The 15,339-nt window shown below is 42.6% G+C and overlaps 1 protein-coding gene across 9 annotated transcripts in view; it reads left to right on the top strand.

Annotated features, from left to right (window-relative positions):
• The window catches only part of LYZL6 (lysozyme like 6), a 50,291-nt gene that overhangs the window by 21,160 nt on the left and 13,792 nt on the right, over positions 1-15,339 (top strand). For 7 of the 9 annotated variants that reach the window (XR_002726087.3, XR_002726086.3, XM_023190800.3 and 4 more), the window contains exon 9: positions 5,584-5,683. Coding sequence is in view for 5 of the 9 variants with exons in the window: in XM_023190800.3 (XP_023046568.1) it covers positions 5,584-5,683 (100 nt within the window). In the remaining 4 variants the exon portion in view is untranslated. Of the gene's footprint in view, positions 1-5,583; positions 5,684-15,339 lie in introns of those variants that run through there. The other 2 variants (XM_023190812.2, XM_023190813.2) reach the window with 2 other exon arrangements.

Here is a 15,339-nt window from a genome sequence, read left to right as displayed (position 1 = left end):
ACTCACTGTAACCTCCACCTCCCCAGTTCAAGCAACTCTACTGCCTCAGCCTCCCATGTAGCTGGGATTACAGGCATGCGCCACCATGCCCGGCTAATTTTTGTATTTTTAGTAGAGACAAGGTTTCACCATATTGGCCAGGCTGGCCTCGAACTCCTGACCTCAAGTGATCCACCTGCCTCGGCCTCCCAAAGTGCTGGGATTACAGGTGTGAGCCACTATGCCTGGCCGAAATTTTTTTAAATGAGAAAAAGAAGTCTATTTTATATTTACAAACATAACTAATATTTCTGGTGCCCGTTACTTCTATAGATCCAGATTTCAATCTGAAACCATTTTCCTTCATGTTGAAGGACTTCTTTTTAACATTTCTTTTTTTGTTTTTGTTTTTTTGAGATGGAGTCTCACTCTGTCGCCAGGCTGGAGTGCAGTGGCGCAATCTCGGCTCACTGCAACTTCTGCCTCCCGGGTTAAAGCGATTCTCCTGCCTCAGCCTCCCGAGTAGCTGGGACTACAGGTGCACACCACCATGCCCAGCTAATTTTTGTATTTTTAGTAGAGACGAGGTTTCACCATGTTGGCCAGGATGGTCCCGATCTCTTGACCTCATGATCCTCCCGCCTGGGCCTCCCCAAGTGCTAGAATTTACAGTCATGAGCCACCGCACCTGGCCTTTTTACCATTTCTTATAGTACGAGTCAGCCGGTAATGAATTTCTTCAGCTTTTGTGGATAAGAAAAAAAGTTCTGATTTCATCTTTGTTTTTGAACAATATTTTTACCAGATAAGAATTACTTTTTTTTTTTTGAAACAGAGTCTTGCTTGTTGCCTCGGCTGGAGTTCTGTGGCGCAATCTTGGCTCACTGCAACCTCTGCTCACCGAGTTCAAGCGATTCTCCTGCCATGGCCTCCCGAATAGCTGGGATTACAGGCATGCGCTATCATGCTCAGCTAATTTTTGTATTTTTAGTAGAGATCAGCTTTCACCATGTTGGCCAGGCTAGTCTTGAATTCCTGATCTCAGGTGATCTGCCCATCTCGGCCTCCCAAAGTGCTGAAGTTACAGGCATCAGCTGCCACACCTGGCCAAGAATTTCTAATTGACAATTTTTTTAGGAATGTTACTTTACTGGTTTTTTGGCTTATATTGTTTCTGACAAGAAATCTGCTGTCAATCTCATTTTTGTTCCTCTATATGTAGTAATATGTCTTTTCTCTGTTTCAAGGTTTTGTTTTTAATCGCTGATTTTAAGCAATTCGATTATGATGTGCTCTAGTGTAGTTTTCTTGTTTCTCGGCCTTTGGATTAATTGAGCTTCTTAGATCTGTGGATTTATAGTTTTCATAACAGTTGGCTAAATTGGGGGCATTATTTCTTCAAATATTATGTCCATGTCTTATCTCTCCCTCTGGGACTGCAAGTACTTGTATATTAGATTCCTTGAAGTTGTCCCCACAGCTCACTAATACTGTCTTCATTTTTGTTTCCAGTCTTTCTCATCTCCGTGTTTCATTTTGGATAGTGTTTATTGCTATGTCTTCTAATTAATCTTTCTTCAGCAGTGTCAGACCTGTTATTAACCACATCCAATGTTGTTGAGTTTTTTTGTTTTTGTTTTTGTTTCAGACATTCTTCTTTCATCTCTAGATTGATTTAGTTTTCTTTTTTCTTTGAGACAGAGAAAAGTGTCTCAGACTGCTCTGTTGCCCAGGCTGGAGTGCAATGGCATAGTCTGGCTCACTGCACCCTCTGCCTGCTGGGTTCAAGCGATTCTCCTGCCTCAGCCTCCTGAGTAGCTGGGATTACAGGCATGTGCCACCACGCCCTGCTAATTTTTGTATTTTTAGTAGAGACGAGGTTTCACCATGTTGGTCAGGCTGATCTCAAACTCCTGACATCGTGATACACCCACCTTGGCCTCCTAAAGTGCTGGGATTACAGGTGTGAGCCACCGCGCCCAGCCTTTTTTTCTTTTTTCTTTTTTTTTTTTTTTGAGACAGGGTCTCACTGTCACCCAGGCTGGAGTGCAGTGACACTACTATGGCTCACTGTAGCCTCAAACTCCTTGGCCCAAGTGATTCTCTTGCGTTAGCCTCCTGAGTAGCTGGGACTACAGGCACATGCCACCACATGTAGCTAATTATTTTTATTTTTATTTTTATTGTAGAGACAAGGATAAGCTGTCTGTGAGACAAGGTCTTGCTATGCTGTTCAGGCTGATCTTGACCTCCTGGCCTGAAGCAGTCCTGGCTTGGCCTCCCAAAGTGCTGGGCTGACAGGCATGAGCCACTTCATCTAGCCTCTTCTATGTTTTTGAACGTATAGGATATATTTGTATTTTTTTACTGTTTTTGTCTACTAAGTCTGTTACTTTGTTATTTCTAAGTGTTTCTTATATTACTTTTCCTCTTCATTGTAGATTTTATTTTCCTGCTACTTTGTATGCCTAGTATTTTTTAATTGGATGTCAGTTATTATAAATTTTACTTTTTTTCTTTGAGACAGGGTCTTTTACTCTGACACCCAGGCTAGAGTACAGTGGTGTGATCATAGCTCATTGCAGCCTCAAACTCCTGGGCCCAAGAGGTCCTCCCACTTCAGCTTTCCGGGTAGCTGGAACTATAGGCACGTGCCACATGTGGCTAATTTTTTTTTTAGTTTTGCAGAGATGGGATTTTGCTGTGTTGCTCAGGCTGTTCTCAAACTCCTGGCCTCAAGCATTCCTCCCACCTCAGCCACCCGAGTTGTTGGGATTACAGGTGTGAGCCACCGTGCCTGGCTATAAATTTTACATTGTTGATTACTGGATATTTTTGTATTCCTTTAGGTATTTTAAAGTTTTGCTCTGAGATGCAGTAAAGTTGCTTGGAAACAGCTTGATCCCTTCAGGTCTTACCTTTTGAACTTTATCCAGACAAAAGTAGCCTTAGTCTGGACTAACCTTGTCCAACCATTGAGGAAGTGCCCTTTGGGTACTCTCCTCAGAAACCTGTTTAGTATGAGTTTCTTCACTCTGCCTATTGAAAGTATGAGCTATTCCCAGCTTGGAGTGAGATCTAGTAATTATTCTGTCTACTCCTTTTCAGTAATACTTTCCCCAGCTTTGGGTAGTTTCTTCACTATAGTACTATAATGTAATTCTGATGCTAACTACCCAGACTTAGCACAAACACCACAGGTTAAGATCACTGACCCCAACAAGAACTGTCTGAACTGCCCAGTTGCAGGTTCTGGGTTCCCCAGGCCGCCCACATTTCTGACCAGCTGGTTACAAATTTAAGAATTCCTACTACCCTCTTACATTCAGTAATTTGCTAGAGCACCTCACAGAGTCCAGGAAAGTGCTATACTTAGGATTACAGTTTTATTATAGGTGACACAATTAGGAGATCCATAGGATTAGATATGGGAGGGTCTTGATACAGAGCCTTCATGTCTTCTTTGTGGACTCGCCCTCCCAGTGCATCAGTATGTTTACAAACCAAGAATTTTAGCCAAGTTTTGGTGTTCAAAATTTTTATTAGGATTTTGAAATTATGTAGGCATGATTGATGGAATCATTGGCCACATGATTGAACTCAATTTCCTTCCTGGACGAGGTCAGGCTGGTGTTGCTGGCTCAAAGCCCCAGCCCTCTAATCACACGGTTGACTTTTTCTTTTTTGAGACAGAGTTTCACTCTTGTCGCCCAGGCTGGAATGCAGAGGCACGATCTTGGCTCACTGCAACCTCCACCTCCCGGGTTCAAGTGATTCTCCTGCCTCAGCCTCCTGAGTGACTGGGACTACAGGCACCCGCCATCATGCCCAGCTAATTTTTGGATTTTTGGTAGAGACGGGGTTTCCCCATGTTGGCCAGGATGATCTCGATCTCTTGACCTCGTGATCTGCCTGCCTCGGCCTGCCAAAATGCTGGGATTACATGCCTGAGCCACCACGCCCGGCCACATGACTGACCTTTACAGCATGGCCAGCCCCCGTCCAGAAACTACCTAGGAGTTACTTCATTAGCATAAATTCAGGCAGGGTCCCAGGAGCTCACAATGAATAACAAAGAGATCCCTGTCACTTGAGGAATTCCAAGAACTTAGTAGATCGCAGGAGCCTGGGGCGTGGACCAGACAGATTCTTTATTATTTAACACTCAAACACCTACACTGAGCAGTTTTCCACTGAAGAGTCCAGGGGAGCCCTCTGCAGATCTTTGTAGGTCCCCTCTTTGTAGCTCGTTCTTCTCTCTGGTGCTCTGCCTTCAAATTCTGGCTACTTTGACTTTTCTCAAATCCTCAACATTTTCTTTTCAACACAGTGGGACCACTGAGCTCTATTTGCATTCTTTTTTCCTGCACGGTGGCCCTAGAGCTGTCCTCAGAAACGTTTTGCCAATTGTCCAGTGTCTGAAAACCATTGTTCCATATATTTGGTTCAGTTTGTAGTTATCTGAAATGGGAGAATAAATGTATTCCATATTACTCTGTCATGACTGGCAGAAGTCTGTTCTTTCTATTTAGAAGTTCTTTTAGAGATTGTTAGAATGGCATAGTACTTTTAGCTAAATCATCCAAAAAAAGGTTGTGTGTCATTTGCTCCACATAAAGTGAAGTCTGATTTTGAACTTTGGAAGCCTTTCGTTATCAAACTCCTAGTTTATCAGATGCAGATTAAAAGGATTCGTGTGTGTGTGTGTGAGAGACATAGACACACATGCATATATAGAGGTATGTATACATATTATATATGTACATATCATAAAAGATGAAAATATATATCTCTTTTTATTTTCTGAAATTCTTTGACCCAGACTCAGGTAGCTAGTAGGATTTCCATAAATTATAAAGTTTAGATAGTTTAGTCCGTAAGTTTACCCACTGTCAATTCTCGATTGTTTCAGATTTTAGGTTTGCTTGCTCCTAAGATTGAAATTCTCGTATCTCAGGGTTTGCCTTTAAAGTGAAAATGTACAGAGGCTCCTGTTGCTCTAAACAGAATAAACCTTTGATGTAGTTGTTTGAATTTACAGGGAGATGACTTCTCAAATATCATTTGTTCTAGTGGTATTTGTTGACAGATACCCCACATTTAAGACTGTTTGCCCAACTGTCTTTTCTTTTTTCTCTAATTTGTTGTAGTTGCAAATGAAGGGTAAAAATAATTGATTTATAGATGGGCTTATCATTTATTGATCCAGAATTTTATGAGGATTATTTTTAGTTCAAATTAACAATTTCAGAGAGAGTGAAGATCTGTGCTATAATCTTTACTATTTTGTAGTAACGAGTCATTTTATTTTTATTTATTTTTTATATGAAGGAAAGTTTATTAAGGAGTACTGACTTATGATCATAAGCTGAAGTCCCACAAGAGGCCATCTGCAAGCTGAGAAGCAGGAAAGCCAGTCTGAGTTCCTCATTTTTAAATACTGTGTTTTCATAGAGAAACCACGAAAAGAACTGATCAAAATCATCAACTTTAGAGTACTTACATAATTAATGTGTATTTTTAAAATATACCTGAATTGAAACAACGGTTAATGGTCATAAATCAAGTAAAATATTAATGTCTTCCTTTATAATTTTGTTTTAGTACAACACCTCAGGTATTGAGCCCCACTATTGCATCTCCCCCAAAAGCACTGCCTCGAAGAAGTTCACGACTCTTTACTAGTGACAGCTCCACAACCAAGGTAATTTGAAGATTTCTGTATGTCACATTTACTTAATGCTTCCCCTGCTGAAATTTCTGTTCATTGATGACTCCGTTCCTAAAAAGTTAATAAAGAGACTGTTTCAAATTTAAGAATGTTTTAAGTTAGAGGGACATCTATAATTTTTGTGAAGTTAATTAGTCCTTTGGTAAGTATTATATAATATTCTTTTTCAATTAAAAATAATTTTTTCTCAAGTTAAAAATGACAGGAATAATCTTGAAATGGCAAAATTATAGTAGTGGACAACAGATCAGTAGTTATTAAGAGTTAGGCCTTTAGGAAGGATGTTACTATTAAATCATGGCACAAAAGAATTTCGTTGTGGTGGTACAACAGTCCTATATCCTGATTGTGGTGGTTGATTACACAGATCCATTCAGAACTATGCACACAAACACACGGTTTTATGTAAAAACTGATGAAATCCATATAAGGTCTTTAGTTGATAGTATTGTACTAATTTCAGTTTCCTGGATATGATGATATACTATGGTTATGTCAGATGTTATTATTTGCAGAAGAGTGAGTCTAAAATTATTTAAAAATAGAAGTTAAAAAAAACTGGAGACCTGGCAGACACAGTGACTGACGCCTGTATTCTCATCACTGTGGGAGACCAAGGTGGGCCGATCAATTGAGATTAGGACCTCAAGACCAGCATGGTCAACATAGCAAGACCCCATCTCTTAAAAAAAATAATGAGCTGGAATGGTGATACTCTTTGATCCCAGCTGCTTGGGAGGCTGTTGTGGGAGGATCGCTTGAGCCTGGGGAAGTCAAGGTTGTGGTGAGCTCTGATTACATCATTACACTCCAGCCCGGGCAACAGAATAAGACCCTGTCTCAAAAAACAAAACAAAGGCCAGGTGCGGTGGCTTATGCCTATAATCCCAGTTACTCGGGAGGCTGAAGCAGTAGAATCGCTTGAACCCGGGAGGCAGAGGTTGGGTTGCAGTGAGCCAAGAATTACATCTACTTATTTTCTTACTTTTAAATAATAAATGAGAGTTTGATATACTTTCAGAAGAGGGCTACACTTAATGCTGACACACCTTAATCACTATTAGTTAATGTAATTTTTTTTTTTTTTTTTTTTTTTTTTTTTGAGACGGAGTCTCACGCTGTGGCCCAGGCTGGAGTGCAGTGGCCGGATCTCAGCTCACCGCAAGCTCCGCCTCCCGGGTTCACGCCATTCTCCTGCCTCAGCCTCCCGAGTAGCTGGGACTACAGGCGCCCGCTACCTCGCCCGGCTAGTTTTTTTTTTGTATTTTTTTCGTAGAGACGGGGTTTGACCGTGTTAGCCAGGCTGGTTTCGATCTCCTGACCTCGCGATCCGCCCATCTCGGCCTCCCAAAGTGCTGGGATTACAGGCTTGAGCCACCGCGCCCAGCCACCTGGCTATTTTTTAATATTTTTGGTAGAGACGGGGCCTTGCCATGTTGCCCAAGCTGATCTCGAACTCCTGAGCTCAAGCGATCCTATGGCCTTGACCTCCCAAAGTGCTGGGATTATAGGCATGCGCCACTGTGCCCAGCCCCTTGGAGTACTACATATATCTTTTTTTTTTTTTTTTTTTTTTGAGACGGAGTCTTGCTCTGTCGCCCAGGCTGGAGTGCTGTGGCCAGATCTCAGCTCACTGCAAGCTCCGCCTCCCGGGTTTACGCCATTCTCCTGCCTCAGCCTCCTGAGTAGCTGGGACTACAGGCGCCCGCCACCTCGCCCGGCTAGTTTTTTGTATTTTTAGTAGAGACGGGGTTTCACCGTGTTAGCCAGGATGGTCTCGATCTCCTGACCTCGTGATCCGCCCGTCTCGGCCTCCCAAAGTGCTGGGATTACAGGCTTGAGCCACCGCGCCCGGCTGTACTACATATATCTTTTGGGGAACCCAATTCAGTCCAGAACAGGTGTATGTCATTTAACATGGGTACTAGACTCTCGACACCTACACATAGAAAATGAAAATTTTGATGCAAATTGATAGCATGACTTAAAGAAGTAGATTATTTCTTTAGCTTCTCATGTATTTATCTTTAACAAGATTTTTGTTTTATCTTTGAAACTATATATATATATTTTTGAGATGGAGTCTTGCTTTTTTTGCCCAGACTGGAGTGCAGTGGCGCGATCTCAGCTCACCGCAACCTCCATCTCCTGGGTTCAAGCTAGTCTCCTGCCTCAGTTTCCCCAGTAGCTGGGATTACAGGTACCTGCTACCACATCTGGCTAATTTTTGTAGTTTTAGTAGAGACGAGCTTCACCATGTTGGCCAGGCTGGTCTCGAACGCCTGACCTCAGGTGATCTACCTGCCTTGGCCTCCCAAAGTGCGTGAGTCACCAAGCCTGGCCCATACTCTTGGTTTTCTTTGCAGATGTTTTTCCTCTTTTGCTCCTAAAAACATTCATATTTGCCTTCCCTTGACCGTTTCTCCCCTCACCCTGTGCAGTTTCTGAGGAATGCCTTAGATAAACTTGTGCCTCACTTGCCGTCCATATGCTGATGATTTGTAAAAGTGTTTTTTTCCAGCTCTGACTAGTTTTCTGATCTCCAATCCCGTATACACAGTTGCTTCCTGAACATCTCTACTTGGATGTCCTATGGGCATTTTATTTTATTTTATCATTATTATTATTATTGAGACGGAGTCTCGCTCTATCATCCAGGCTGGAGTGCAGTGGCACGGTCTCGGCTCACGGCAGCCTCTGCCTCCCAGGTTCCAGTGATTCTCCTGCCTCAGCCTCTGGGGTAGCTGGGATTACAGGTGTGCGCCACCACGTCCAGCCAATTTTTGTATTTTTAGTGGAGACAGTCTCATTCTATCACCCAAGCTGGAGTGCAGTGGTGTGATCTCAGCTCACTGCAGCCTCTGCCTCCCGGATTCAAGTGATTCTCATACCTCAGCCTTCTGAATAGCTGGGATTACAGGCATGCACTACCACACCCGGCTAACTGTTTCTATTTTTATTATAGTAGAGATGGAGTTTCGCTGTGTTGGCCTGGCTGTTCTTGAACTCCTGGCCTCAAGTAATCTGCCTGCCTTGGCCTCCCAAAGTGCTGGAATTACAGGCGTGAGCCACTTTTCCCGGCCCTACTCCCTCCGTTCCTATACTCCTTCCCTCCCTCCCTCCTCCTTTCTGTCCTTTTCTTCTCTCCCCTCCTCTCCTCTCCCCTCTCTTCTCTCTCTCCCCCTCCCCTCTCCCCTCTCCCCTCTCTTCTCTCCCCTCTCCTCTTTTCCTTCTTTTGAGACAGAATCTCGCTCTGTAACCCAGGCTGGAGTGCAGTGGCGTGATCACAGCTCACTGCAACCTCCACCCGCCAGGCTCAAGTGACCCTCCCACTATGCCCAGCTGATTATTATTTTGTTAGAGACTGGGTCTCAGTGTGTTGTCTAGGCTGGTCTCAGACTACTCCTCCTGGGCTCAGGCAATCCTCCTGCCTTGGCCTCCCAAGTGTGAGCCACCATGCTTGGCCATCATTTACTTAAAAAAAAAAAAAAAAGTGTTTTTGTTTGGGTGGCTTTTTTGATGGGGGCTATGTTGCCTAGGCTGGCCTTGAACTCCTTAGCTGAAGCCATCCTCCCGCCTCCTGAGTAACTGGGAATACAGGCGCCTGCCACTGCACCCAACTCCTGCTCATTCTTTAGGTGTCAGCCTAGATGTTCTTTTTTCCGAAAAGCCTTTTCTGACTCCGCCTACTTCTCAGCCTGTATGAGGATTGTCCCCTCGCCCCCAAATCACACAGTAGTGTCTGTCTTTACTGCTGCTTGTCATCCTTGTATGTACTTACTGTGGTGCTTTGAATACTCTAGGCATTTTAATATTTATTGGAGATACTCAGTAGGTAGTTGGTGTTCTTTGACTTTCCTCTAAAGACTAAAATTCAGAATTTACTGTCAGGCAGTTGAGACCCTTTCAGTTTAAGCCTTAAACTATCTAGTGTAGTAGTTAAAAGCGTCGGCTTTAGCATTATGGATCCTGCCCCTGCAGCTTCGTAGTTGTGTGATCATGGGCAAATTACTTAACTTCTTTGAGCATCTATAAAATGAGGACAGTAATACTTACCTTACATTGTTATTGTGAAGATTAAATAAGAGAGTATATGTAAGGTATTAGCATAGTAGTTGACATAGTAAAAGGCTAATTAATGTTAGTGAACAACATTTGTAATAACCTATCCTGCACTCAGGAATGACTAGTAATATAAAGCTTTTTCAGTTAAGAAGTCCTATTGGCCAAGGAGATTGATGATGGTCTTGTGGGGTGACACACATTATCTCTTTGTTTTATAGTAAAATTTTTGTCTCTCCTTCCCCATTGTATTCCACAACAAATCTACTTTTGTTTATGTGTAAAATAAATACTTTGCAGTACATTCCATAATGTAGCTTGTAGTACTTCATCACAGATCAATGTGTAGCTGTTCTTTTCCTCTCTTTCTCTTCAGAAGCTGTACATATACCACCCGATTCATGCAGGTTGTTCTGTGGATCATGCCTCACGTCTTTTCCATTATTTTGATTGTGTCAATTTTTTGATTCGTGTTTCCTCCTCTTTCTCTTCTTAGTAAAATCTTATACTTGAGGGAAACCGCCATGAGGCCTTTTTGACTTCTCTAGTCCAGTCATTTAGGGCTTGCAATGCTTACTGTGTACCAAGCTCTAGATAAAGTTAACATGCTAAAGAAGGGTGCTGTAAAGGAACTTTGTCTTGGAAATAGAATTAGTTAACAATTAGGGAAAATTCAGATAATTTGAACTGAATGACAGTGACTTTAAGTGCATTATACAATTCAAGCAGGAAGAAAGTGATATGAATTGAAAGAGTCTAAGAAGTTTTTGTGGAGATGCTATGTATTGAAAAATTAGTAAGTTTGGGGACAAAAAAAAAAATAGAAGAAGGAGCTTCCAGGTAGAGGTAGCAACATAGGCAAAGATATGGAGTTAGGAATCTGTGGGGAGTTCTGGGTCTGTATCAATTGATATACTTGCTCTGACGTTATTATAAGTTTCATCTTGAAGAATGTGAACTCATTAAAAAGGTGTGAGGGGCTGGGTGTGGTGGCTCATGCCTGTAATCCGAGCACTTTGGGAGGCTGAGGCAGGTGGATCACCTGAGGTCAGGAGTTGGAAACCAGCCTGGCCAAGGTGGTGAAACTCCGTCTCTACTAAAAATACAAAAAAGTTAGCTGAATGTGGTAGCAGGCATCTGTAATCCCAGCTGCTCAGGAGACTGTGGTGGGAGAATCGCTTGAACCTGGGAGGCGGAGGTTGCAGTGAGCTGAGGTCATGCCATGGCACTCCAGCCTGGGGGACAAGAGAGAGACTTCATCTCAAAAAAAAAAAAAAGTGTGAGGAACTCATTCAGAGTAGGAAAGTGAGATGATAAAAAGGTGAAGGAAAGTTTGGGGCACTGAGGCACTAGTCAGGAAGCTGTTGTGATAATCTAGACAGGAGCTGATGAGGACCTGGACTGGATTGATAGTGTTAGAAATACGAGGATGATATACCAAACCTGAAAAGCTTTGTGAGAAACAAAGAAGTGAAAAACGGGGTCGGGCGCGGTGGCTCAAGCCTGTTATCCCAACACTTTGGGAGGCCGAGACGGGTGGATCACGAGGTCAGGAGATCGAGACCATCCTGGCTAACACGGTGAAACCCCGTCTCTACTAAAAAAATACAAAAAACTAGCCAGGCGAGGTGGCGGGCGTCTGTAGTCCCAGCTACTCGGGAGGCTGAGGCAGGAGAATGGCATGAACCCAGGAGGCGGAGCTTGCAGTGAGCTGAGATCTGGCCACTGCACTCCAGCCTGGGCGACAGAGCGAGACTCCGTCTCAAAAAAAACAAACAAAAAAAAAGTGAAAAACGAAGGATTTCATCACAAAGGAGATGAAGTTATGAAGGAAAAGAGAGGTTTCTTTCCATTCTTTATAAGCCATCACATTTTTGTTTGTCATGTATTTGGCCTTTTTGTTAGACTTTGGCCCCTTCACATTTCTGGATTTAAGCTTTGGTAGAGACTTTGACTATTATATTCTGGTTGAAGTCCTCATTGCATCTTATCTGGATTATTGTGGTAGCTTCTTTATTGGTCTTTACCGTCTGTAGATGCCTTTTTACTTACTTTCAATCCATCCTACCCAACTGGTCTCTCTAAAGCACAGTCTGATGTTTCACTCCCATTTAAAAAATATTTAATGATATTCTGCTGTCATTATTTTATATATATACACACACACACATATATATGTATATGTGTGTGTATATATGTAATTTTTATTTTTCAGAGACTCGATCTTGCTATGTTGACCAGGCTCGTCTCAAACTCCTGGCCTCAAGCAATCTTCTTGACTTGGCCTCCCAGAGTGCTGGGATTACATGCCTGAGCCACTGCACCTGGCCTCAGCTGTCCTTTTTTGTTTGTTTGTTTGTTTGTTTTTGAGACAGAGCCTCTCTGTCACCCTGGCTGAAATGCAGAGGTTCAATTTCAGCTCATTGCAGCCTCCCCCCACTCCCCGCCCCGCCCCGGGTCCAGGTGGTTCTCGTGCCTCAGCCTCACTAGTAGCTGGGACTACAGGCACCTGCCACCATGCCCGGCTAATTTATTTTATTTTTATTTTTATTGTTTGTTTATTTTTTTGAGATGGAGTCTCACTTTTGTCACCCAGGCTGGAGTGCCATGGCACGATCTTGGCTTACTGCACCCTCCGCCTCCTGGGTTCAAGCGATTCTCCTACCACAGCCTCCCAAGCAGCTGGGATTACAGGTGCCCAGCACCACACCCAGTTAATTTTTTTGTATTTTTAGTAGGGACAGGATTTCACCATGTTAGCCAATCTGGTTTCGACCTCCTGACCTCAGGGGATCCACCTGCCTCGACCTTCCAAAGTGCTGGGATTGCAGGTGTGAGCCACTGCACCTGGCCCCTCCACTGTCTTTAAGTCTGAATTAAGGCTATTTAAGGCTGTCCATTAAGGATCTGGCTTCAAACTGCCTTTCCACCTTCTTTCTACTGCTTCCTCTATTAAAATATGCTTTATATTTTAAGCAAATTGTTAATTTTTTAATTTTTATTTTTTCAGATTGAGTCTCACTCTTGTTACCCAGGCTGGAGTGCAGTGGCGCGATCTCGGCTCACTGCAACCTCCGCCTCCTGGGTTCAAGCAATTCTCCTGCCTCAGCCTTCCAAATAGCTGGGAGTACAGGCACCCACCACCACACTCGGCTAATTTTTGGTAATTTTAGTAGAGACAGGGTTTCGCCATGTTGGCCAGGCTGGTCTCCTGATCTCAGGTGATCTACCTGCCTCGGCCTCCCAAAGTCCTGGGATTACAGGCATGAGCCACTGTGCCTGGCCCAAATTGTTCTTTTAACCTTCAGAATGTTGCCTTTTCCCACACAGCCTTGCCTTTTCTTATGCCATTTCCTTTCCCTAGAATGCCACATTACCATTCTCTTGTCCTAGCCTTTTACATAATGATGTTTTAGCTAATTTTCAAGTCTCAGCTAAAATTGCGGCAACTTCATGGACACTTCCCTAATCATCCTTCCTCCTGTTTCTTTCCTTCCTTTGTGTAGAGTAATGAGGTAATGGTGAAGGAGCAGGTTAGTAGAAGCCACATTATGGGCACACTTTTCTTCTCCGTCTGATTTTTGCTTTTGTTTTCAGTGCAAGTGCGGTTGTAACACTTGTCTTGTTGGCCACCCAGATGACCTGTCCCTTCCCTTTTGTTCTCTGCAGCTTAATATTTTTGCAAGGTGGGCGCTTCCAGGTTATTCTTGTGTATCTGGAGTCTTGTCCTGGGAATTTCCCGGGAATAAATGAGGTTTTCATTTGTGGGTGTGGAGTTAGTTCTGACTTACAGTATTTGAAGCAGCTGGATACGTTTTGCTTTTGAAAGAGTATATAGATGTGTGTGTATAACCTTTATCTTTAGGATATGGTTCTCTATTGGGAGGTGTGATGTTGAACCCCCCAACTCCCGTATTTGACATGTCTGGAGACATTTTTAATTGTCATAATTTTCAGGAGGGTACTACTAGCATCTAGCCGGTGGAAACCAGAGATGTTGCTAAACATGCTACTGCCGGGATAGCCCCCGTAATAGATTACTCGTCGTGAGATGTCAGTAGTGCTGAGGTTGAGAAACTCTATCCTAGAAGAATGTTTTTGGTTCACAAGTGCCACTTGTGTTAGGTAGAAGTTTGTCCTTGGACCGATAGTGCAATTTAGAATAATAGAATTAACATAGGAAGGGATCCTAGAGGTCACATATTTGAACTTTATCCCAACTTGTATTTCTCACAATGATGTTTTGCATGATATTAATAGATGTAATGGGAAAAGGTGCTAGTTAAATAAGTTTGGTAAAGGTAAACATTTGCGTATTCAGTATGATGCAGTACATTGTGAGTCTCCATCTGGGAAGTTTTTCTGAAATGCGTTTGCTTACTGAGTGCATTTAACATCTTCCAGACCCTAAAATACTTCCTTGAAAGTGAGAGAAACTATTGATTATCTAGCCCAACCTTTTATGGCTAAATGACCTTGAATAGGTAGCCTTTTCTTTTATCTGTACAAGCTTACTGCAGAATCTCAATTTGTGTGAGTGACAGCAGGTGTAGCAGCTCCATCTGTATTTGTCAGATTATAGTTTACTAACTGAATGAACTAAAAATTGGGATATTTGGGGCTTGAATTTTTATTCTGAATGTACAGTCTGACTTTATCCCCACTGGTAAATTAGAAATTACAATCTCAGCCCTAATTCTACTGCCCAGGTCGTTATGAGGATTAATCAGTTAATTATAGCTTTAATGCTTTGTATTCTTTGGAGAAAGGTGATTTATCAAATAGGCTGTTGTGCTGTTTGTGTAGAACTGCTTCCTTTTTTATGTTTTTTTTTTGTGTGTGTATTTTTTTTTCCTTTAGCCCTGAGCTTGCTTCTCTAAGAACTGCTTAAATTTGACAGTCTTTTCCTGCTTTACATTGTTGAAGACTGAAGCTTTTTGGATTTTGTAGGGGTCAGGTGGGATAGGAATCATTGTTTTGCTCTGTATATTAAATTTAAGAATGTTACTATGGGCTGGGTGTGGTGGCTCATACCTATAATCCAAGCACTTTTGGGCAGATCAGGAGATCAGGAGATCGAGACCATCCTGGCTAACATGGTGAAACCCTGTCTGTACGAAAAATACAAAAAATTAGCCGGGCATGGTGGCGGGCACCTGTAGTTCCAGCTACTCGGGAGGCCGAGGCAGGAGAACGGTGTGAAGCCAGGAGGTGGAGCTTGGCAGTAAGCTGAGATTCTGCCACTGCACTCCAGCCTGGGCGACAGAGCAAGACTCCATCTCAAAAAAAAAGAATGTTACTGTGATTTTGTTTTACTTGGAATTTTTGGCTCTTTAAGCATTTCCATTATTTTCTTTTTGTTTCTCTCCATTTTATTGTACAAGTTAATACATGTTTGTGGTGGAGACTTTACGTAAGCCAAGAAACAAAAGACAAGAATCTTACCAATGACTTTTTAAAGCAAAATTGAGATGATACTGTGTTTTGTTTTATAACTTTTTTCCTTTAATAATGAAGCAAGCACTTTTCCATGTTAGTAAATATAGCTCTGCAACACTTATGGTTGC

The sequence above is a fragment of the Piliocolobus tephrosceles genome, chromosome 16 (assembly GCF_002776525.5).
Source record: "Piliocolobus tephrosceles isolate RC106 chromosome 16, ASM277652v3, whole genome shotgun sequence".
Taxonomy (NCBI): Eukaryota; Metazoa; Chordata; class Mammalia; order Primates; family Cercopithecidae; genus Piliocolobus; species Piliocolobus tephrosceles.
This window is presented reverse-complemented; position numbering and strand designations above follow the sequence as displayed.